General features: G+C 44.7%; 1 protein-coding gene across 1 annotated transcript in view; it reads left to right on the top strand.

Moving 5' to 3' along the window:
* Positions 1-8758, top strand: part of LOC135032044 (vomeronasal type-2 receptor 26-like) — a 122276-nt gene extending 113518 nt beyond the window's left edge. Inside the window, exon 3 of the mRNA XM_063954059.1 lies at positions 7171-8758. Coding sequence (XP_063810129.1) covers positions 7272-8072 — 801 coding nt within the window. The 5' untranslated portion in view covers positions 7171-7271 and the 3' untranslated portion in view covers positions 8073-8758. The remainder of the gene's footprint in view (positions 1-7170) is intronic.
* The last annotated feature ends 14182 nt before the right edge of the window (positions 8759-22940 follow it).

Consider the following 22940-nt stretch of genomic DNA (forward strand, 5'->3'; position numbering starts at 1 on the left):
CGGCGCCTAACAGTACCCCCCCTTGAGGAGGGGTCAACGAACCCCTAAAGCGAGGTTTCTGAGGAAATTAATGAAAGAATAAACTCTTGAGTTTAGGGGCATGTAGATCCTTATCCAGGACCCAAGATCTTTCCTCCGGACCATAGCCTTTCCATTGAACCAAAAAATAAAGCCGGCCCCGGGACACTTTAGGATCTAAAACTACCAAGAACTCCTGTTGCCCCTGCACATCCACTGGAGATCTACCCTGGGAGGTCCTCCGAGGAAATCTCCTGGAAGAAACATATTGTTTCAACAGGGAACAGTGGAAAGTATTTCCAATTCTGAGAGATCAGCGTAGCCGAAAAGCAACGGGGTTGACCTTCTTAATGATACGAAATGGTCCAATAAATTTGGGTCCCAGTCTAGCCGACAGTTGTCGGAGCTTGATGTTACGAGTTGACAACCATACCTTATCTCCCACCTTAAAAGTGCAAGAACGCCGGAGCCTATCAGAAAATTTATTTTCACGGAAGGCCGCTTTTCTGAGGGCAAGGTGCACTTTTCTCCAAATTGCTCTGAGATGGGAGGTTAAGGTCAATGAGGAAACTGGAGAATGATGGGAAAAAGAGTTGGCTCTAGGATGAAAACCAAAGACAAAAGAAAGGGGACTCCTTGGTGGAGGAATGACAAGAGTTATTATAAGCAAATTCGGCCAAAGGAAGAAACTCGGACCAATCATTCTGGAGTTTGGCCGAATACAAGCGTAAGTACTGTTTTAATGACTGGTTGACTCGTTCGGTTTGCTCATTAGACTGTGGATGGTAACCAGATGTTAAAGACAGTTTCATCTTCAATGAAGCACAAAAATGTTTCCAGAATCGTGCAATGAATTGCGGACCCCGATCAGAGACAACATCAGTGGGCAAACCATGGAGCCTGAACACATGGCAGAGGAACAAAACTGCCAACCCTTGAGCAGAGGGTAATCAGGGAAGAGCAATGAAATAAGCCATTTTACTAAAACGGTCCACTACCACCCAAAGGACTCGCAATCCGGCTGAAAGGGGAAGGTCCACCACGAAATCCACAGAAATATGAGACCATGGCCTGAGAGGAACGGCTAAATGCATGAGTTGCCCGATAGGCAACGAACGAGGAACCTTATGCTGTGCACAAACCTGACAGGAATGGATGAATTCCTTAACGTCTTTAGAAAGACTAGGCTACCACACTGAGCGAGAGACAAACTCCAAGGTCTTAGTGATACCCGGATGCCCCGAGACTTTGTTGTCATGAAACTCAGTTAAAACAGTGCCTCTCAAAAATTCAGGGACAAAAAGACGACCAGCAGGAGTAAGTCTAGGAGCTTGGTGTTGAAGCTGGTTTAACTGAGTAAATAAATCCTGTGTGAGGCCTGCCCGGATGACTGAAGATGGAACTATGGGGGTAGTAACAGGATTGCTATTGTGAACCAGAAGAAAGCAACGTGACAGGGCATCAGCTTTCGTATTCTTGGAACCAGGCCTGAAGGTGATTATAAACCTGAAACAAGTAAAAAACAATGCCCAACATGCCTGCCGAGCAATAAGCCGTTTAGCTGACTCAATATATTGCAGGTTCTTATGGTCAGTTAAAACAGTAATAGTATTCCTAGCTCCCTCCAGCCAATGTCTCCATTCCTCGAAAGCCCATTTTACTGCCAGTAATTCCCGATTACCAACGTCATAGTTGGATTCAGCGGACGAGAATTTCCTGGACATGAAGGCACAAGGATGTAACTCCTGAGATTCCGGATCTTCCTGAGAAAGGATAGCCCCAACTCCAACCTCTGAGGCATCAACCTTCACAATAAAGGGAAGCTCCGGATTAGGATGTCTGAGGACAGGAGCCGAGACAAAGGCCTCCTTCAAGGCCCGGAAGGCTAACTCAGCTTCATGCGACCAATTGGAGGGATCCGCTCCTTTTTTAGTCAAAGCTACTATGGGAGCGACCAGGTCAGAAAAAGTATGAATGAACCGCCTATAATAATTAGCAATCCCTAAAAAGCGCTGAATTGCTTTTAAATTAGTGGGTTGCGCCCAATTAAGGATGGCCTCGAGTTTTTTCGGTTCCATGAAAAATCCCTGGGGAGAAATAATGTACCCCAAGAAAGACACCTCTGTGATGTGAAAATCACACTTCTCAAGCTTAGCATATAAATGATTCTCTCGTAATTTTTGAAGAACCAGACGCACCTGGGTAACATGTTGTTCCATAGACTCAGAGTATATCAAAATGTCGTCTAGATAAATGACCATGAACTTCCCAAGGAAGTAACGGAGAACATCGTTAATGAGGTCTTGAAAAACCACTGGAGCATTTGACAGGCCGAACGGCATCACCAGGTATTCATAGTGACCCGACTGAGTGCTGAAAGCCGTCTTCCACTCATCCCCAGATTTTATTTGGGTGAGGTTGTAAGCTCCTCTAAGATCAATTTTCGAAAAGATCACGGCGGAGCGTAACTGATCAAAAAGCACTGAAATTAATGGCAAAGGATAGGTGTTCTTCACAGAGATCTTATTCAGAGCCCTAAAATCAATACATGGTCTAAGCGACCCATCTTTTTTCTCAACAAAGAAAAATCCTGCACTCAACGGAGATTTTGAAGGCCTAATAAAACCTTTCTTAAGGCTTTCCAGAATGTAATTATTCATGGCCGTGGTTTCTGGCCCGGACAGGGCATATAATCTCCCCATAGGCAAAGTGGCACCTGGTACTAACTCAATTGCACAGTCGTAGGACCAATGGGGAGGCAGAATGTCTGCATTGCCTTTGGAGAACACATCGGCAAAATCCTGATATTCCACAGGAATAAGCTCTGGGACGACTGCTGCAACCCGGACTGGATGAGAAATACATTCCTTAACACAAAAAGGACCCCATAGGGAAATCTCCCCGGACCGCCAATCAATGGTGGGATTATGAAAGGCAAGCCAAGGGTGACCCAAGACTACAGGAACTGCTGGCCTTAAACGAAAATATAGCTTACAAGCTTCTTTAAAATTAAAAAAATCTTTTCGGTTACCCGAAAAACGGTCAGGTAAATGCATCTTTGGTTCTGGGACCACACTCGGGGAGGCTCGCAAAAGATCTTCCTGCGATCTCACCCGAAGAGTAAGGTCCTGAACCATCTGAGTTAGTTCTTGAATTTGGTTAACTAAAAGCTGACCGGGATTTGGTCCTAACCCTGCCGGATTTATGAAGCCGGTTTTTTACTCTCACCAAAACAGAATGGGAAAAATTCAAATCCCCCTTTTCTTTTTTTTTCTTTTCTTTTTAAGTTTTGGCCGGTGTTAATGTTATGATTCTAATACTCAGGTCTGGGGTGATCTTATACGATGGGACCTGAATACCAGAACGTAATGCTGGGAAAGGGGAAAGGAATGGGAATAGCCCCTGGCACCCTATCTCCGTTGTCTCGCCCGTGCTGTCAGTACACTCTTGCGAGACTATGGTTGCTTGAGCCCATGGCAGCCGCGTTTGGAGGGCGGATTACGTCTGCCCAACTCCGATGCCCCCTCAGGTCTTAATGAGAGACAAAGAGTGAACTGAGACAGGGTGATAACAAGGGGCCCTCTAACTAAACAACAAGGCCAGGGGCTACTAACAAACCTAAAACTAAAGTATGCGCGGATTTCCGCCAGGGAAAAGAACAACCAAAATATTCCACTTGTCCACTCTCCTACACGGCACCGCTGAGTACCGGAGAGGACTGTGGAAGCGGATACCTCCGCAAATGCTCCAAAATCAGAAAACAATATAAAGCGGCCTAGGCCGCAACACGTGGCAGAGCTGCCACTCACGAAACCAAGCGAGCTCCTCTAACGACTGTCACGGAAGAATGAGGACCAGGAGAACTCCTTGGAATGAGACACCAAACACCTTGACTCAAGGACTCAGAGAATTGGAAGGACCGGGCACAGCAGACCAGGAACAGACGTTCACCAAACATGAGCAGCATGCAGGAAGCTAACACCGGCGTCTGTGTGAGGCACTGAGAAGGCATTTAGCAGGGAGTCCTCCAATCAGAGTCCAGAGCCTAATTACAATAAATGTCGTGCAGCTGCCCTGCTGCACGACCAGAGAACATGTGTGCACACTTAATTAATCCACCCTGCAACGGGGAACGCGGTCCGCCTGTGGCGTCCCCGTTGCTAGGGTCCCGGCGGCTCGGCGCGCACGGCGTCCTAGCGTTGCTAGGGACCCGGCGGCGCAGCGCGCACGGCGTCCTAGCGTTGCTAGGGACCCGGCGGCTCAGTGCGCACGGCGTCCTAGCGTTGCTAGGGACCCGGCGGCTCAGCGCGCTCTGCGTCCCTAGTTGCTAGGCGCCGGGCAGGGAGGGAGCCCGGATCGCAGCGCCTAACAACAACACGGACAGGTGAGTACAATCTTTGAAGAAGAGATTCTAAAGGTCTCAAAACGCGATGGACCAACTTACCTGCATTATCTGGACTTTCACCATACCTGGACTGGACCTCACCTGGTAGAAGTTGAAGGATCTAATACATGCTATAATGGCACCCTGCACTCCACTAACACCCACTGCTCTCACATTCCTCTTGGGGTATTATCCGTCTATTTGAAATACCATTTAGTATTATGACTCATTCACAAAGTCATTTTAGTTCTGAAACGTTTGCTGCATTTATACTTTAAAAAAAAGAAATGAACTCATAACTTTGAAAGTGTTTTTTATCTTTTTTTAATTTCTTTCATTATTATTTCATGATTTAGTTTTTCTCTTCATTCATGTCATGTCATGATACATTTTTATGCACTAATTAAACGTATTATTTTAAGGGTGTGGTATGACTGACCGGCGGTCACCATACCGATGCCGGGATCCTGGCAGGGAGGGGCAAGTGCAACAAGCCCCTTGCGGGATCGCTGCGCTTGCCACGCTGTGGGCTCGGTGGCGACCTGAGGTTGCCACGGGTTCTATTTCCACTCTATTGGTGTCGTGGACACCCACGAGTAGGAATAGTCCCCGTTGGTCGGCATGCCGACCGTTGGGATAGTGAGGGGGCGGGATGTAGGTGGAGGTCATGTGACTGTCGGGATAGTGAGGGGGCAGGATATAGGTGGAGGTCATTTGACCGTCGGGATAGTGAGGGGGAAGGATGTAGGTGGAGGTAATGTGACCGTCGGGATAGTGAGGGGGCAGGATGTAGGTGGAGGTAATGTGACCGTTGGGATAGTGAGGGGGCAGGATGTAGGTGGAGGTAATGTGACCGTCTGGATAGTGAGGGGGCAGGATGTAGGAGGAGGTATTGTGACCGTCGGGATAGTGAGGGGGCAGGATGTAGGTGGAGGCCATGTGACCGTCGGGATAGTGAGGGGGCAGGATGGAGGTGGAGGCAATGTGACCGTCGGGATAGTGAGGGGGCAGGATGGAGGTGGAGGTAATGTGACCGTCGGGATAGTGAGGGGGCAGGATGGAGGTGGAGGTAATGTGACCGCCGGGATAGTGAGGGGGCAGGATGTAGGTGGAGGTGATGTGACCGTCGGGATAGTGAGGGGGCAGGATGTAGGTGGAGGTGATGTGACAGTCGGGATAGTGAGGGGGCAGGATGTAGGTGGAGGTAATGTGACCGTCGGGATAGTGAGGGGGCAGGATGGAGGTGGAGGTAATGTGACCGCCGGGATAGTGAGGGGGCAGGATGTAGGTGGAGGTGATGTGACCGTCGGGATAGTGAGGGGGCAGGATGTAGGTGGAGGTCATGTGACCGTCGCGATAGTGAGGGGGCAGGATGTAGGTGGAAGTAATGTGACCGTCGGGATAGTGAGGGGGCAGGATGTAGGTGGAGGTTGTGTGACCGTCGGGATAGCGAGGGGGCAGGATGTAGGTGGAGGTGATGTGACCGTCGGGATAGTGAGGGGGCAGGATGTAGGTGGAAGTAATGTGACCGTCGGGATAGTGAGGGGGCAGGATGTAGGTGGAGGTCATGTGACCGTCGGGATAGTGAGGGGGCAGGATGTAGGTGGAAGTAATGTGACCGTCGGGATAGTGAGGGGGCAGGATGTAGGTGGAGGTCATGTGACCGTCGGGATAGTGAGGGGGCAGGATGTAGGTGGAGCTTATGGGACCGTCGGTCACATGAATACATCCCTTATTTTAATACTACAGTATGCACCACATTGATCAGAAAGGTGACACATGCACATGTACTCCGTGGCTCACATGGAACAGCGCCTAACGTATGACACACTATATTGTCTGTGGCTAATAACCCTGCTCCCATGGTCTATATTGCTGCAAGGAGCATGTTCTCATTGTACAGAAATGGTTGGATTTAATTGAAATACAACATTTATTGATAGGTACCCATGGCACCTAGCGATGACGTCATTGCCCTACTACTACACAACATGCAGCATTACTGAGTGTGTCCTGTCTATAGAGGACTGCTGCTAGGTGTTGGATGTTTACATAGACACTGGTGGTGCTTGCGGTGACTGATGAGCTCCTTTATTGTCTTATGTGAGTATTTATGCAGTACTTCCAGTCATGGACCATGCATGTTGGAGGGTGGAACCCATGGCACCTAGCGATGACGTCATTGCCCTACTACTACACAACATGCAGCATTACTGAGTGTGTCCTGTCTATAAAGGACTGCTGCTAGGTGTTGGATGTTTACATAGACACTGGTGGTGCTTGCGGTGACTGATGAGCACCTTTATTGTTTTATGTGAGTATTTATGCAGTACTTCCAGTCATGGACCATGCATGTTGGAGGGTGGAACCCATGGCACTTCCAGTACAGAAATTCCAGGCATGTTTGGCACATGGGAATTGTGGCTACTTAAGGGGATCAAAATTTGGATTGCACCTCCAGTGCGTAGAATCTTATAAACTACAAAAAAGGTCCTGTCACTTTTTACTTTATCTACTACGGATGCTCCTCGGGTAACGCCAAGAACCATTGAGTAATATTTACTTATATTAACACATCTCAAATTCACATCTTTATAGATTTACCAAATGATTAACACTCATGTATAAGTTACTAGCACAGCCAGAAATCTTATGATAAATATTGTAGTGGACTATTCCTCAAGGCTACTTCATGACACCATTGGGTAAGTGAGATGTACAGTATTATTACTATTTCTTATCATAACATTGTTTTCTTACTTTTTTAGACAGTGAAAACTGCCAGAAGTGCTCTGATGATGATTGGCCTAATGAGGAAAAAGATGTTTGTCTTCCCAGAATATTAGACTTTCTATCATACAAGACAGACATGATAGCGATAGCATTTTCTGCACTATCTGTCCTATATGTTATCTTATCCATCTTTATAAATGGAATATTTGTTTCATTCCGGGACACTCCAATAGTAAAAGCCAATAATAGAAACCTAAGCTTCATTCTTCTCATCTCCCTGGAACTGAGCCTACTCTGTGTGCATCTGTTCATCGGCCGTCCAGTGGACATCACCTGCTTGCTACGCCAAATATCCTTTGGAATACTATTCACCATTGCCGTGTCTTCTGTCCTGGCCAAGACTGTAATGGTTTGCTTTGCTTTCAAAGCCACTAAACCTGGAAGCTCCTGGAGAAAATGTCTTGGTGTTAAATTGCCGAATTCTATAGTGTTCATCTGCTCATCTGTCCAAGTTCTCACCAGTGGTATTTGGTTGTCAGTTTCTCCTCCCTTTCAAGAATATGACAGGAATACTTATCCTGGGATGATTATCATCCAATGTAATGAGGGTTCTGCCCTTGCCTTTTATTTCATGTTGGGTTACATAGGGTTTCTGGCAGCTCTGAGCTTTATTCTGGCTTTCATGGTGAGAACATTACCTGACATCTTTAATGAAGCCAAATACATCACCTTCAGCATGCTGGTGTTCTGCAGTGTTTGGGTCTGTGCTATACCAGCCTACCTGAGCAGTAAGGGGAAACACATGGTCACTGTAGAGATATTTGCCATTCTGGCTTCAGGCATTGGAGTAATGAGCTGTATATTTTTCCCCAAATGCTACAATATTCTACTGAGACCAGAAATGAACAGTAAAAGACACCTCCTAGGGAAAGGATAATTGTAGAGCTAATTAATGTTTTTGTCTTTTTAAATTATAAATGATATTCTTCTCTTGTAGTGAACATTTATATCTATTTGCAGCAGGTAACACATAGAAAATACACTTTGAGGACAAAAGTGATTGGACACCCCCGACTAAGCCGAATGGTGTGCTCCTGCTGCAGACACATGTTTGTGAAGGTATAAAATGGAGAAAACCAGTATAGAGATGTTCTCGATAACTCTGTGCTCCCTACATTGTGCCAGTTCTACTGAAATGACAAATGTTTTATCGGGCGACAATGCCACCTGTCATGTTTCCAGGGTGATGCTGGGCTGGTATACAGAAAATGTGGTCACCTGAATGGAGTGGCCAGCTCAGAGTCCAGATCGTAACCCTACTGGGAACCTCTGGGATAAATTGGAATGACGTGTGTGTTCTAGGTCGACTTGACCTTCATTGTCACCATTGGTCACTGTCCTTAAGGCAGAATGGCAAAACATACCGCCTGCTGTTGTCCTGGAGCTTGTGGACAATTTGCCGAGCAGGGTGTCTGCAGTAATCACTGCACGTAGTGGACCTAAAAAGTACTGATGCCAATAAAATCTCGCTGATCTATCCGCCGTCAGTGTCCAATCACTTGTGTCTACAATGTATATATTATTACATAGCTTTTTGTATTTGCATGTTATTAATATAATAAGAAGTGCTAAATAAAGAGTAAAATGGAAACTTTGTATAAGGTCATTCATGTTGAACATCCTAATGAAAAGAGAGAATCTAAAATTATCATCCAAAAGATTTTGAAAAGGTAATAAAGATATTATACAACATTACATAAGACATTGCCTGAAAGAGGGGGGATTTCTAATACAAGATATTCATGACAACATTTAACAAACCAATTTGATATACATGCTCCATTCTCATAAACTTGGACAAATATTTTTAAATGACAAATATATAATGAAATCCAATGGTTAGAGATATTGCATCATCTATAATAAAGGCAGACATTGAAGTAGACGTTTGATACATTATAGCAAGAAGTCTGGTAACAAATGTGGCGATTCCTGTAATTTATAAACACAGTAACAGATGTAGTGAATATACTCACGGCCACTTTAGTAATTATCCCTACACTTGAGCAGGCTATAATTGTGATAGAGCAGCTACTGTGAAACACTAAGGGGAAGATTTACTAAAGCTTCTAAAAATGAAATTGGGGATTTTGCCCATAGCAGCCAATAACATTTTGTATCTCATTTTCTAGGATGTAAAAGAGAAATGATAGTTGGAATCTGAATGGTTGCTATGGGCAAAACCTCCATTTTTCATTTTTAGAAGTCTTCGTAAATCTGCAGTATCCCTTTGAGACCACCCATTTAGCAAAACTTTTGATGTGTAGTTGCATAGAACACACTTTAAAACCCAGATCACCATTACAAACATAACATAAACACATTTCTATTAAACATGAATTTATTTTAAGCAGTTTCCCGACACTTTATATTTGAGGTTAATGTATTTGAGCCTAATTTCATTTATTGGATACATTTATACCAAATGTAGATGTTCTACTTTCCTGAATTCCTGTGACATAGAAAGTGACATTAGCCATGGGCAGGGATCCCAGGTGGTAATGCCACACTGACATGGTCTGAATATATTATATCCACGTAATTATACCATATATCATGTCATTTGGACTTATTTTTGGTACTGTTTTAGTTCCCACAGTATTACTAACATCAAATACATTAATTTCCCCCGGGTTTTCCATCAATTTTGACCACCACACAACAGTGTTCCCCAATATTGAGTAAAAGCTGCAGTGAGCTGTCTGGCTAAATGAAGTGCCAGAGCAGAGTCACAAACACACAGAGGTTACGTTAAAGTAGAGATGAGCTGGTTCGGATTTAATGCCAGAATTACCACCAGTTCAGTTTTATCTGGATTTTTCTTATGGGTTATCCAAACCACGTGACATCCGTGAGCCAATAAGATGTCATTTTGAGATCCGAGTAAATCCGAGTAATACCAAACCCGCTCATCTCTACTTTAAAGGATTACAGAACATCTATGAACCATTGCATCACAGCAACAGCAGTCAGGATGGCGGTTCAATAAACTATCTGACCCCACAGAATGTTTTCATTAATCAAGAACTACATCAGAGCCCGAGGCCAGTTCAGGTAAGTGGAGGGAGGGTTTATTTAATAACATTTATGTAGTAGAAGCCCGGTAAAGCATTAGTTGTTTTATTGATTAATGATTCAAATAGAAGCATTCACCAATAAGAATGGAGAAGCAGTAATAATTATGTTAAAAGAAACTATCTGAGCCTGTAAAACATATAGTGAAGAAGAAGCCAGGTTAAGCATGTCATTGATGGATTGATATACACAAAAATTGGTAATTCTATTCTGGCGCACCCTTGCAGCTGGAAATATGTTACTCTAGAGGTATCACCAACCTCTGTTGTGAACAAAAAATACAAAAATGGGCAACATATATATCAAGCGCTGGGAATGAAATTCAAACCTTTCCTTTATGAATGGTTGTGTTGAGAATGTGTTATAATCCCCTCTTCCTCTATTCCACTTCTTATGGGGACCGCTTCAATTCTCAATCCACATTCAGAATGATGACATGCAAAAAAACATATGATACAATGGTGTAGTATGTCTTAGCCAGGTCACACTTCACCCTAGTGATTCTCAGTTCAAAGGGTTAATAGGTGTTAAGCCTCCACCAATTTTTCTGGGGAACAGAGAACAAAGAGCGTACCCAAACTCACAGTAGAAATGGGTATGACAGTCGTATAAAGGTATCTTTATGTGAAATCATGAAGGGTAGTCTAGAGGGCGTACCCCAACTCACAGTGACTGGAGAGAAATGAAACCCATAAAGGTTTCTTTAAGTGAAGACCACAGATTACAGCGTACCCCAACTCACGGTAGAAATGATGTTTGTAATCCTATCACGATATCTTTCACTCTTCAAATACCAGATGAAAAGTCAGTGCAAAAAAGGGTTTATTCCATAAAATCCAATAAAATATTCACGCAGGAATATACAATAAAAAATCAACTAAAAAGGAGCATGGGTGCACGATCAAACCACCCCGATCTGGACACCTGAAGTATATCACCTGAGCATGCAAGTTCCGGAGTTCTTATTGGTGGGTCCAGGGTCCAGAGTCCAGGTGGGAAGAAAGTGCATCCAAAAAGAAAGACAAAGCTCCTGTCTGCTGCCAAAGCGTTTCAATCTCTACAAGAGATCTTCCTCAAGGCCTGCAGACCAGGGGCCCATATACCGGTATTTATACCCATAATAGATTGTAAAACAGGAAGTGAGGTCACATCATGATAACATTTTTTTACATTATTGATGTTCCACATACAGTTGTTTACACAGATTCTCCTGTCCAGTTGGAAATGACTAGACAAAACGTTTACGTTTTATCCAAACAATAAGATTTCATAAACCTTAAACCTTAATAGATGCTCGAACGCCGAAACCGGAAGTAAGTGATCGTGGAACGCATGCGTTCCACCGGTCACGTGATCGGCGTTTCATTCGTTGCTAAGGTCGAGTGAATTCACCCGCCTTAGCAACTTTAATACAGGGCCGTCCTGAGTCGGGATCACGAGTGAACATCCGTGCAGCGCATGCGTTCCACCGGTCATGTGGTCCACGGCTTCTGCATGCGTTCCACCGGTCACGTGATCCACGGCTCCTGCAATGGAATGAAGAAACCAGAAGTGACTTTTTATATACACCGCATATATTTCCCCATCTTAAGAGTTCGAATTTTACTTCCACAATTAAGTGACTGTATTTAATCATTTCCAACTGTACATGACAAAAATACAATAAGAAAAAAATTAATACAATAAAAAAAAAAAAAAAAAAAAAGGTCATTGTATCAATTTCTTTGTATTTCTTCTTTCTATTTATGTTGAATAAAGTCCATGTGTAAAGGGAAGAAAGTCCATGCATATAGTCCATATATAATCCTGATTGGTGTTCCACCAAAAGAGAAAAAAAGAACAGAACAAAAATTAAAAACACACAAACCAGCATCTAAAGAAACCACTTGGTTTCAAAATCGCTATTTAAACCATTAGGTAAGAGTGTCTTGTAATTATAAATAAAAGACATTTCTTTTCTGGCTAATTTACCAGCTGTATCTTTATCTCTCATATCATGTTCGATTATAGCCAAACCGTAGAAACCTGAAATATGTGAACTTGCACATTGGTGGCTTTGTTTGAAATGAAGGGATAAGGCATGGGTCTCCAGACCATTTTTTACATTTCTTATGTGTTCCCCCATTCTTACTTTCAATGGTCTGGATGTTCTCCCTATGTAAATTTTATTGCATGAACATTTCACCGCATAGATCACATTCTTGCTATTACAAGTAATAAATTGATTATAACACATTCTCAACACAACCATTCATAAAGGGAAGGTTTGAATTTCATTCCCAGCGCTTGATATATATGTTGCCCATTTTTGTATTTTTCATTGATGGATTGATTTGATTGATTAATGATTTGATTAGTGGCATGCACCATTAACAACAGAGAAGCAGTTATAATTAGAAATAAACACAGAGAAAATAAAAATATAGACATGGGTCTGGAAGACCCAGAAACCACAAACAATGCCTTAGGAAAATACAGCCCAGAAAAGTACCTTATGTTGTATAGTAAAATGAAGTAGCACAGTTTAACAAACCAAGCACTTCAGCAACAGGATATGTCACTTTTGTGGCTAAAGTGCTTGTTTTTTTTTAAGTCCAAACAAACCTAGACAACAGTGGTCTTAACAGTGTTGTTATTCATCACATCTGGAACATATCAGACTCATCATCATCCTCATTATCACCCTCCTTACTATTGTTAGTATCATCATCATCATCATCATCATCATTATCACCACCACCACACCACACACAGGCCCTCATTCCGAATTGATCGCTCAAAAGCTACTTTTAGCAGCCGTGCAAACGCATAGTCACCGCCCACGGGGGAGTGTATTTTAACATAGCAGGATTGCGAACACCTGTGCCACACCTGCGTTTTTTCAAACACTCCCTGAAAATGGTCAGTGCCACCCAGAAACTCCCACTTCCTGTCAATCTCATTGCGTTCGGCTGTGCAACTGAAAGCGCTGCTAGAACCTGTGCAAAACCACATCATTTGTTGTACCCGTACAACGCGCGTGCACATTGCGGTGCATGCGCAGATTAGCCACATTTAGCCACCGTGATCGCTGTGCAGTGAAAATCCGTAGAGAGCAATCAACTTGGAATGAGGGCCAATATTCGCTCATCCTCACTGGAATCCACCTGGACAGAAGTTTCTGTTGTAATTGGTGGCACAGGTCTTCCTCCTAGAGTTTATAATTGATTTTATGTTTGTCGTTAATCAGTTTTTCCACATTTTTTTCTAACTATCCTATAGAAATTGCTCAAAAGGTTTCTATCTGTGCTAAAGACTCTGAATACACACTGGAGGATGGGCAGCACCAAAGTGAGTTTATACAAGGGGCTCCAAATCACCTTTTATCCACAAAGTATTCAAAAGGACTGTGGAAGTTATTCAGAGTTGTTAGCAAACCAAAAAAGTTTGCAACTGGGCAAAACCATTGTGCACAGGTGTGATAGATGTAAGGTGCACAAAGTTAGATTTGGATGGGGTGTGCTCAAATCTAAATTGTAGTGTAAAAATAAAGCAGCCAGTATTTACCCTGCACAGAAAAAAATATAAACCACCCAAATCTATCCCTCTCTGCACATGTTACATCTACCCAACCTGCAGCGTAGCATGGATTAGCACAATTGCTAACTATTTGGTTTGCTAACATCTATGAATAACCCCCTGTGTAAAGTGCTAACTTGTACATTGTGATTTATATAATCCTCCACCATCCTATTGTTGTTACTACATCAGATTGAGACACTGTAGAAGAGACTGGACCTTCCAATCGATCTCTCTCAGTCATGTTTGTTTGTCTATTATTGAACATTTCACTCCACTTTCTCACATCACCTTTAATTTTGCCAGAGCTCACTTTCTGCACAGTCTAGAATCGAATACCACTCTTCACTTCACAGTCCGAGGGATTGTACATTGTAGGGTTGATTTTAACAACACTTGACATCACCTACAACAACAATAACATCACGCCACTCACAGACCACTTAGAGTACAAGTTAGGGAGATTGCCCGACCAGGCCCGGCCTTACGCATACACTGACTACGCGGCTGCATAGAGTGTGGGACTGATGAGCGCTCGCTACAGTCGGTGAGAGACAGAGCCGGCCGCGTACTGGGACAATCTGCAGACTGGGCCGTATTTTCATATGGGCTCAATGAGCACTTGCCCAAGGGCCCCAGGAGTATAAGCGCCCTAGGCTGATAGCTGAGGGTCTCCTCTTTCCAGCCCTGGGAAACCGGAGATATCTGACTTCAAAGCAGTGATCCCCATCCGATCCTGTTACTTGCTCTTCCCACCCAGATCAATATTGTATTCTAGGATGATACTTTATTGCGACTTTGGAATAGTTGGTAACTGCTGTCTCAGTGGTTGTTTTAGTTAAGTTTTATGGCATGCTCTGTAACTGGGGGTGGGGTGTTAGGCCCTGATTGCAATTACCAGACACACATGGATACTTTTCACTCATAAGGAAAGATGCTAGGCTGATCAGCCGGGATGATCTGGGTTGTATTAGAAGGGTTGTCTTAGAAGGGTTAAGAAAATAACACAATATAGACTTACCCAGGACTTACCAGGATGAAGACACAAGGAAACATCATACCAACGTTGCAGAAAAACAACCACCCTTCCTTTTATTCCCAATCAAAATCATCTGTGCATGTCAACGTATGTATATATCTTTCCAACTATAATCCTCATGACCTCTAAGAACAGAATGCAACCAGTTCTGTATAAAACCAGTTACATTGGGATTTGCATGTGACTGTACATACCTGTTTGTCATTTTACTCTATCATGCACAGCTAACATCCAGCGGAACAACACCAGTAATAGGCACCTGAGCTTTATACTCTAACAAGTGAAACCTTACACTCTCAGCCTAGATAACTGTGGTTTCATCTCAAGCAATGTCCCACAAATTGATCTTCTGCATTGCTCTTCATGGAGAATTCATAAAGACCATTGCATCATTCAGTCTCCCAGCAACTCACCCCTCTGTACATGTTGCCCCCTCAATTCTACACGCCCCTCTTATCAGCACTCATGAGCTTTTTACTTCCCTATACTCATTGAGAATTAGAGATGAGCGGGTTCGGTTCCTCAGAATCCGAACCCGCCCGAACTTCAGCTTTTTTTTCACGGGTCCAAGCAGGCTCGGATCCTCCCGCCTTGCTCTGTTAACCCAGGCGCGCCCGAACGTCATCATCCTGCTGTCAGATTCTCGCGAGACTCGGATTCTATATAAGGAGCCGCGCATCGTCGCCATTTTCACACGTGCATTGAGATTGATAGGGAGAGGACGTGGCTGGCGTCCTCTCCATTTAGATTAGAGACACTTGAGTTGATTGATTTACTAATTTTGGGGAGCATTAGGAGGAGTACTCAGTACAGTGCAGCAGAGTTTTGCTGATAGTGTGACCACCAGTTTAATTTTAATCCGTTCTCTGCCTGAAAAAAAACGATACACAGTCACATACCATATCTGTGCTCAGCCTCAGCCTCACTGTGCTGCATGATATATCATCTATGTATATCTGACTGTGCTGAGTGCTCACTGCCAGTGCTCACACAGCTTAATTGTGGGGGAGACTGGGGAGCAGTTATAGCAGGAGTACAGTGCACACTTTTGCTGCCAGTGACCACCAGTATATTGTCTGCCTGAAAAAGTTAAACAAACACTCCTGTGGTGTTTTTTTTATTTATTCTATAAACGCATTCTGCTGACAGTGTCCAGCAGGTCCGTCATTCATTATATTATATAACTATTTACCTGCAGTAGTGTTATATTTTTTTTGTTCATCTCTATCATTTTTATCATCTCTATATTAGCAGACGCAGTACGGTAGTCCACGGCTGTGGCTATCTCTGTGTCGTCAATGCTCATCCATAATTGTATACCTAACTGTAGTGGGGTTTTTTTTCTATCTTCTTCATACTAGTAGTTTAGGAGTCTGCTGACAGTGTCCAGCAGGTCCATCATTATATTATATATACCTGCAGTAGTGATATATATATATTTTTTATATCATTATCATCTATATATTAGCAGACGCAGTATGGTAGTCCACGGCTGTGGCTATCTCTGTGTCGTCAGTGCTCGTCCCTAATTGTATACCTACCTGTGGTGGGGGTTTTTTTTTCTATCTTCTTCATACTAGTAGTTCAGCAGTCTGCCATTTACCACACGGAGTGGCAAGGAACGGCTGAGGCCCTGGCCTATGTTCATGGCTAGTGGTTCAGCTTTACATGAGGATGGAAGCACTCAGCCTCTCGCTAGAAAAATGAAAAGACTTAAGCTGGCAAAAGCACAGCAAAGAACTGTGCGTTCTTCAAAATCACAAATCCACAAGGAGAGTCCAATTGTGTCGGTTGCGATGCCTGACCTTCCCAACACTGGACGTGAAGAGCATGCGCCTTCCACCATTTGCATGCCCCCTGCAAGTGCTGGAAGGAGCACCCGCAGTCCAGTTCCTGATAGTCAGATTGAAGATGTCAGTGTTGAAGTACACCAGGATGAGGAGGATATGGGTGTTGCTGGCGCTGGGGAGGAAATTGACAAGGAGGATTCTGATGGTGAGGTGGTTTGTTTAAGTCAGGCACCTGGCGAGACACCTGTTGTCCGTGGGAGGAATATGGCCATTGACATGCCTGGTGAAAATACCAAAAAAATCAGCTCTTCGGTGTGGAAGAATTTCAACAGAAATGCGGACAACAGGTGTCAAGCCGTGTGTTGCCTTTGTCAAGCTGTAATAAATAGGGGTAAGGATGTTAACCACCTCGGAACATCCTCCCTTATACGTCACCTGCAGCGCATTCATCATAAGTCAGTGACAAGTTCAAAAACTTTGGGCGACAGCGGAAGCAGTCCACTGACCAGTAAACCCCTTCCTCTTGTAACCAAGCTCACGCAAACCACCCCACCAACTCCCTCAGTGTCAATTTCCTCCTTCCCCAGGAATGCCAATAGTCCTGCAGGCCATGTCACTGGCAATTCTGACGAGTCCTCTCCTGCCTGGGATTCCTCCGATGCATCCTTGAGTGTAACGCCTACTGCTGCTGGCGCTGCTGTTGTTGCTGCTGGGAGTCGATGGTCATCCCAGAGGGGAAGTCGTAAGACCACTTTTACTACTTCCACCAAGCAATTGACTGTCCAACAGTCCTTTGCGAGGAAGATGAAATATCACAGCAGTCATCCTGCTGCAAAGCGGATAACTGAGGCCTTGGCATCCTGGGCGGTGAGAAACGTGGTTCCGGTATCCATCATTACTGCAGAGCCAACTATAGACTTGTTTGAGGTACTGTGTCCCCGGTACCAAATACCATCTAGGTTCCATTTCTCTAGGCAGGCGATACCGAAAATGTACACAGACCTCAGAAAAAGAGTCACCAGTGTCCTAAAAAATGCAGTTGTACCCAATGTCCACTTAACCACGGACATGTGGACAAGTGGAGCAGGGCAGACTCAGGACTATATGACTGTGACAGCCCACTGGGTAGATGTATTGACTCCCGCCGCAAGAACAGCAGCGGCGGCACCAGTAGCAGCATCTCGCAAACGCCAACTCTTTCCTAGGCAGGCTACGCTTTGTATCACCACTTTCCAGAATACGCACACAGCTGAAAACCTCTTACGGCAACTGAGGAAGATCATCGCAGAATGGCTTACCCCAATTGGACTCTCCTGTGGATTTGTGGCATCGGACAACGCCAGCAATATTGTGCGTGCATTATATCTGGGCAAATTCCAGCACGTCCCATGTTTTGCACATACCTTGAATTTGGTGGTGCAGAATTATTTAAAAAATGACAGGGGCGTGCAAGAGGTGCTGTCGGTGGCCAGAAGAATTGCGGGACACTTTCGGCGTACAGGCACCACGTACAGAAGACTGGAGCAACACCAAAAACGCCTGAACCTGTCCTGCCATCATCTGAAGCAAGAAGTGGTAACGAGGTGGAATTCAACCCTCTATATGCTTCAGAGGTTGGAGGAGCAGCAAAAGGCCATTCAAGCCTATACATCTGACCACGATATAGGAGGTGGAATGCACCTGTCTCAAGCGCAGTGGAGAATGATTTCAACGTTGTGCAAGGTTCTGCAACCTTTTGAACTTGCCACACGTGAAGTCAGTTCACACACTGCCAGCCTGAGTCAGGTCATTCCCCTCATCAGGCTTTTGCAGAAGAAGCTGGAGACATTGAAGGAGGAGCTAAGACAGAGCGATTCCGCTAGGCATGTGGGACTTGTGGATGGAGCCCTTCATTCGCTTAACCAGGATTCACGGGTGGTCAATCTGTTGAAATCAGAGCACTACATTTTGGCCACCGTGCTCGATCCTAGATTTAAAACCTACGTTGAATCTCTCTTTCCGGCAGACACAAGTCTGCAGGGGTTCAAAGACCTGCTGGTGAGAAAATTATCAAGTCAAGTGTAACTTGATCGGTCAACAGCTCCTCCTTCACATTCTCCCGCAATTGGGGGTGCGAGGAAAAGGCTCAGAATTCCGAGCCCACCCGCTGGCGGTGATGCAGGGCAGTCTGGAGCGACTGCTGATGCTGACATCTGGTCCGGACTGAAGGACCTGACAACGATTACGGACATGTCGTCTACTGTCACTGCATATGATTCTCTCACCATTGAAAGAATGGTGGAGGATTATATGAGTGACCGCATCCAAGTAGGCACGTCAGACAGTCCGTACGTATACTGGCAGGAAAAAGAGGCAATTTGGAGGCCCTTGCACAAACTGGCTTTATTCTACCTAAGTTGCCCTCCCACAAGTGTGTATTCTGAAAGTGTGTTTAGTGCCGCCGCTCACCTTGTCATCAATCGGCGTATGAGGTTACTTCCAGAAAATGTGGAGAAGATGATGTTCATTAAAATTAATTATAATCAATTCCTCCGTGGAGACATTCACCAGCAGCAATTGCCTCCACAAAGTACACAGGGAGCTGAGATGGTGGATTCCAGTGGGGACGAATTGATAATCTGTGAGGAGGGGGATGTACACAGTGATGAATCGGAGGATGATGATGAGGTGGACATCTTGCCTCTGTAGAGCCAGTTTGTGCAAGGAGAGATTAGTTGCTTCTTTTTTGGTGGGGGTCCAAACCAACCCGTCATTTCAGTCACAGTCGTGTGGCAGACCCTGTCACTGAAATGATGGGTTGGTTAAAGTGTGCATGTCCTGTTTATACAACATAAGGGTGGGTGGGAGGGCCCAAGGACAATTCCATCTTTCACCTCTTTTTTCTTTCATTTTTCTTTGCGTCATGTGCTGTTTCGGGAGTGTTTTTTGGAAGGGCCATCCTGCGTGACTCTGCAGTGCCACTCCTAGATGGGCCAGGTGTTTGTGTCGGCCCCTAGGGTCGCTTAGCTTACTCACACAGCTACCTCATTGCGCCTCTTTTTTTCTTTGCGTCATGTGCTGTTTGGGGAGTAGTTTTTGGAAGGGCCATCCTGCGTGACACTGCAGTGCCACTCCTAGATGGGCCAGGTGTTTGTGTCGGCCACTAGTGTCGCTTAGCTTACTCACACAGCTACCTCATTGTGCCTCTTTTTTTCTTTGCGTCATGTGCTGTTTGTGGAGTAGTTTTTTGAAGGGCCATCCTGCGTGACACTGCAGTGCCACTCCTAGATGGGCCAGGTGTTTGTGTCGGCCACTAGGGTCGCTTAGCTTACAAACACAGCTACCTCATTGCGCCTCTTTTTTTTCTTCTTTGCGTCATGTGCTGTTTGGGGAGTAGTTTTTTGAAGGGCCAGCCTGTGTAACACTGCAGTGCCACTCCTAGATGGGTCAGGTGTTTGTGTCGGCCACTAGGGTCGCTTAGCTTACTTAGACAGCTACCTCATTGCGCCTCTTTTTTTTCTTCTTTGCGTCATGTGCTGTTTGGGGAGTAGTTTTTTGAAGGGCCAGCCTGCGTGACACTGCAGTGCCGCTCCTAGATGGGCCAGGTGTTTGTGTCGGCCACTTGGGTCACTGAGCTTAGTCACACAGCTACCTCATTGCGCCTCTTTTTTTTTTGCATCATGTGCTGTTTGGGGAGTGTTTTTTGGAAGGGCCATCCTGTGTAACACTGCAGTACCACTCCTAGATGGGCCAGGTGTTTGTGTCGGCCACTTGGGTCGCTGAGCTTAGTCATCCAGCGACCTCGGTGCAAATTTTAGGACTAAAAATAATATTGTGAGGTGTGAGGTATTCAGAATAGACTGTAAATAAGTGTAAATTATGGTTATTGAGGTTGATAATACTATGGGATCAAAATGACCCCCAAATTCAATGATTTAAGCTGTTTTTTTTAGGTTTTTTTGAAAAAAACACCCGAATCCAAAACACACTCGAATCCGACGAAAAAAATTCGGTGAGGTTTTGCCAAAACGCGTTCGAACCCAAAACACGGCCACGGAACCGAACCCAAGACCAAAACACAAAACCCGAAAAATTTCCGGTGCACATCTCTTTTGAGAATAACATCTACAACCTCCAACCATAAAAAAACTTTCACAAACCTCTGACACCCGCATTTATCTCTCTCTTCTGCTTCTGATAGCTGGTGACATTTCACCAAATCCAGGACCCAGCCCCTTGCATCACTCACATTCACCTGATTCACAGCAACATAGAAATCCAGCTAACCTCATAAACATCCCATGTCTTCCATCACCCTCCAGATCACTAAAATGTGCCTTATGGAATGCACGCTCTGTTTGTAACAAACTAACATCCATCCATGACCTCTTCATATCCAACAACTTCAATCTGCTGGTGTCGGAGATAAGTCTCCTCCTATCAATTCCCTTCAATTGTCTGTTTGATACCGTTTGTTTACCAATCGATTGGGAATCCCAGAAAGCAGACAACAAACAGGGTTATGTCGGCAAGATGAGACTAAAGCTTGTTTATTCAACAGGGCGTTATATAGTAGAGATGAGCGGGTTCGGTTTCTCTGAATCCGAACCCGCCAGAACTTCATGTTTTTTTTCACGGGTCCGAGCAGACTCGGATCCTCCCGCCTTGCTCGGTTAACCCGAGCGCGCCCCGAACGTCATCATGACGCTGTCGGATTCTCGCGAGACTCGGATTCTATATAAGGAGCCGCGCGTCGCCGCCATTTTCACACGTGCATTGAGATTGATAGGGAGAGGACGTGGCTGGCGTCCTCTCCATTTAGATTAGGGTTGAGAGAGAGAGAGATTGCTGTGATACTGTAGAAGAGAGTGCAGACAGAGTTTAGTGACTGACGACCACAGTGACCACCAGAGACAGTGCAGTTGTTTGTTTTATTTAATATATCCGTTCTCTGCCTGAAAAAAACGATACACACAGTGACTCAGTCTGTGTGCACTGCTCAGCCCAGTGTGCTGCACATCAATGTATATAAAGCTTATAATTGTGGGGGAGACTGGGGAGCACTGCAGGTTGTTATAGCAGGAGCCAGGAGTACATGATAATATTATATTAAAATTAAACAGTGCACACTTTTGCTGCAGGAGTGCCACTGCCAGTGTGACTACTAGTGACCAGTGACCTGACCACCAGTATATATAATATTAGTAGTATTGTATACTATCTCTTTATCAACCAGTCTATATTAGCAGCAGACACAGTACAGTGCGGTAGTTCACGGCTGTGGCTACCTCTGTGTCGGCACTCGGCAGGCAGTCCGTCCATCCATAATTGTATATACCACCTAAACCGTGGTTTTTTTTTCTTTCTTTATAGTCGTCACGGTCATACTAGTTACGAGTATACTACTATCTCTTTATCAACCAGTGTACAGTGCGGTAGTTCACGGCTGTGGCTACCTCTGTGTCGGAACTCGGCAGGCAGTCCGTCCATCCATAATTGTATATACCACCTAACCCTGTTTTTTTTTTCTTTCTTTATACAGTCGTCATACTAGTTACGAGTATACTACTATCTCTTTATCAACCAGTGTACAGTGCGGTAGTTCACGGCTGTGGCTACCTCTGTGTCGGAACTCGGCAGGCAGTCCGTCCATCCATAATTGTATATACCACCTAACCGTGGTTTTTTTTTCTTTCTTTATACAGTCGTCATACTAGTTACGAGTATACTACTATCTCTTTATCAACCAGTGTACAGTGCGGTAGTTCACGGCTGTGGCTACCTCTGTGTCAGAACTCGGCAGGCAGTCCGTCCATCCATAATTGTATATACCACCTAACCGTGGTTTTTTTTTCTTTCTTTATACAGTCGTCATACTAGTTACGAGTATACTACTATCTCTTTATCAACCAGTGTACAGTGCGGTAGTTCACGGCTGTGGCTACCTCTGTGTCGGCACTCGGCAGGCAGTCCGTCCATCCATAATTGTATATACCACCTAACCGTGGTTTTTTTTTCTTTCTTTATACAGTCGTCATACTAGTTACGAGTATACTACTATCTCTTTATCAACCAGTGTACAGTGCGGTAGTTCACGGCTGTGGCTACCTCTGTGTCGGAACTCGGCAGGCAGTCCGTCCATCCATAATTGTATATACCACCTAACCGTGGTTTTTTTTTCTTTCTTTATAGTCGTCACGGTCATACTAGTTACGAGTATACTACTATCTCTTTATCAACCAGTGTACAGTGCGGTAGTTCACGGCTGTGGCTACCTCTGTGTCGGAACTCGGCAGGCAGTCCG

This window comes from Pseudophryne corroboree, chromosome 1, assembly GCF_028390025.1.
Source record: "Pseudophryne corroboree isolate aPseCor3 chromosome 1, aPseCor3.hap2, whole genome shotgun sequence".
Taxonomy (NCBI): Eukaryota; Metazoa; Chordata; class Amphibia; order Anura; family Myobatrachidae; genus Pseudophryne; species Pseudophryne corroboree.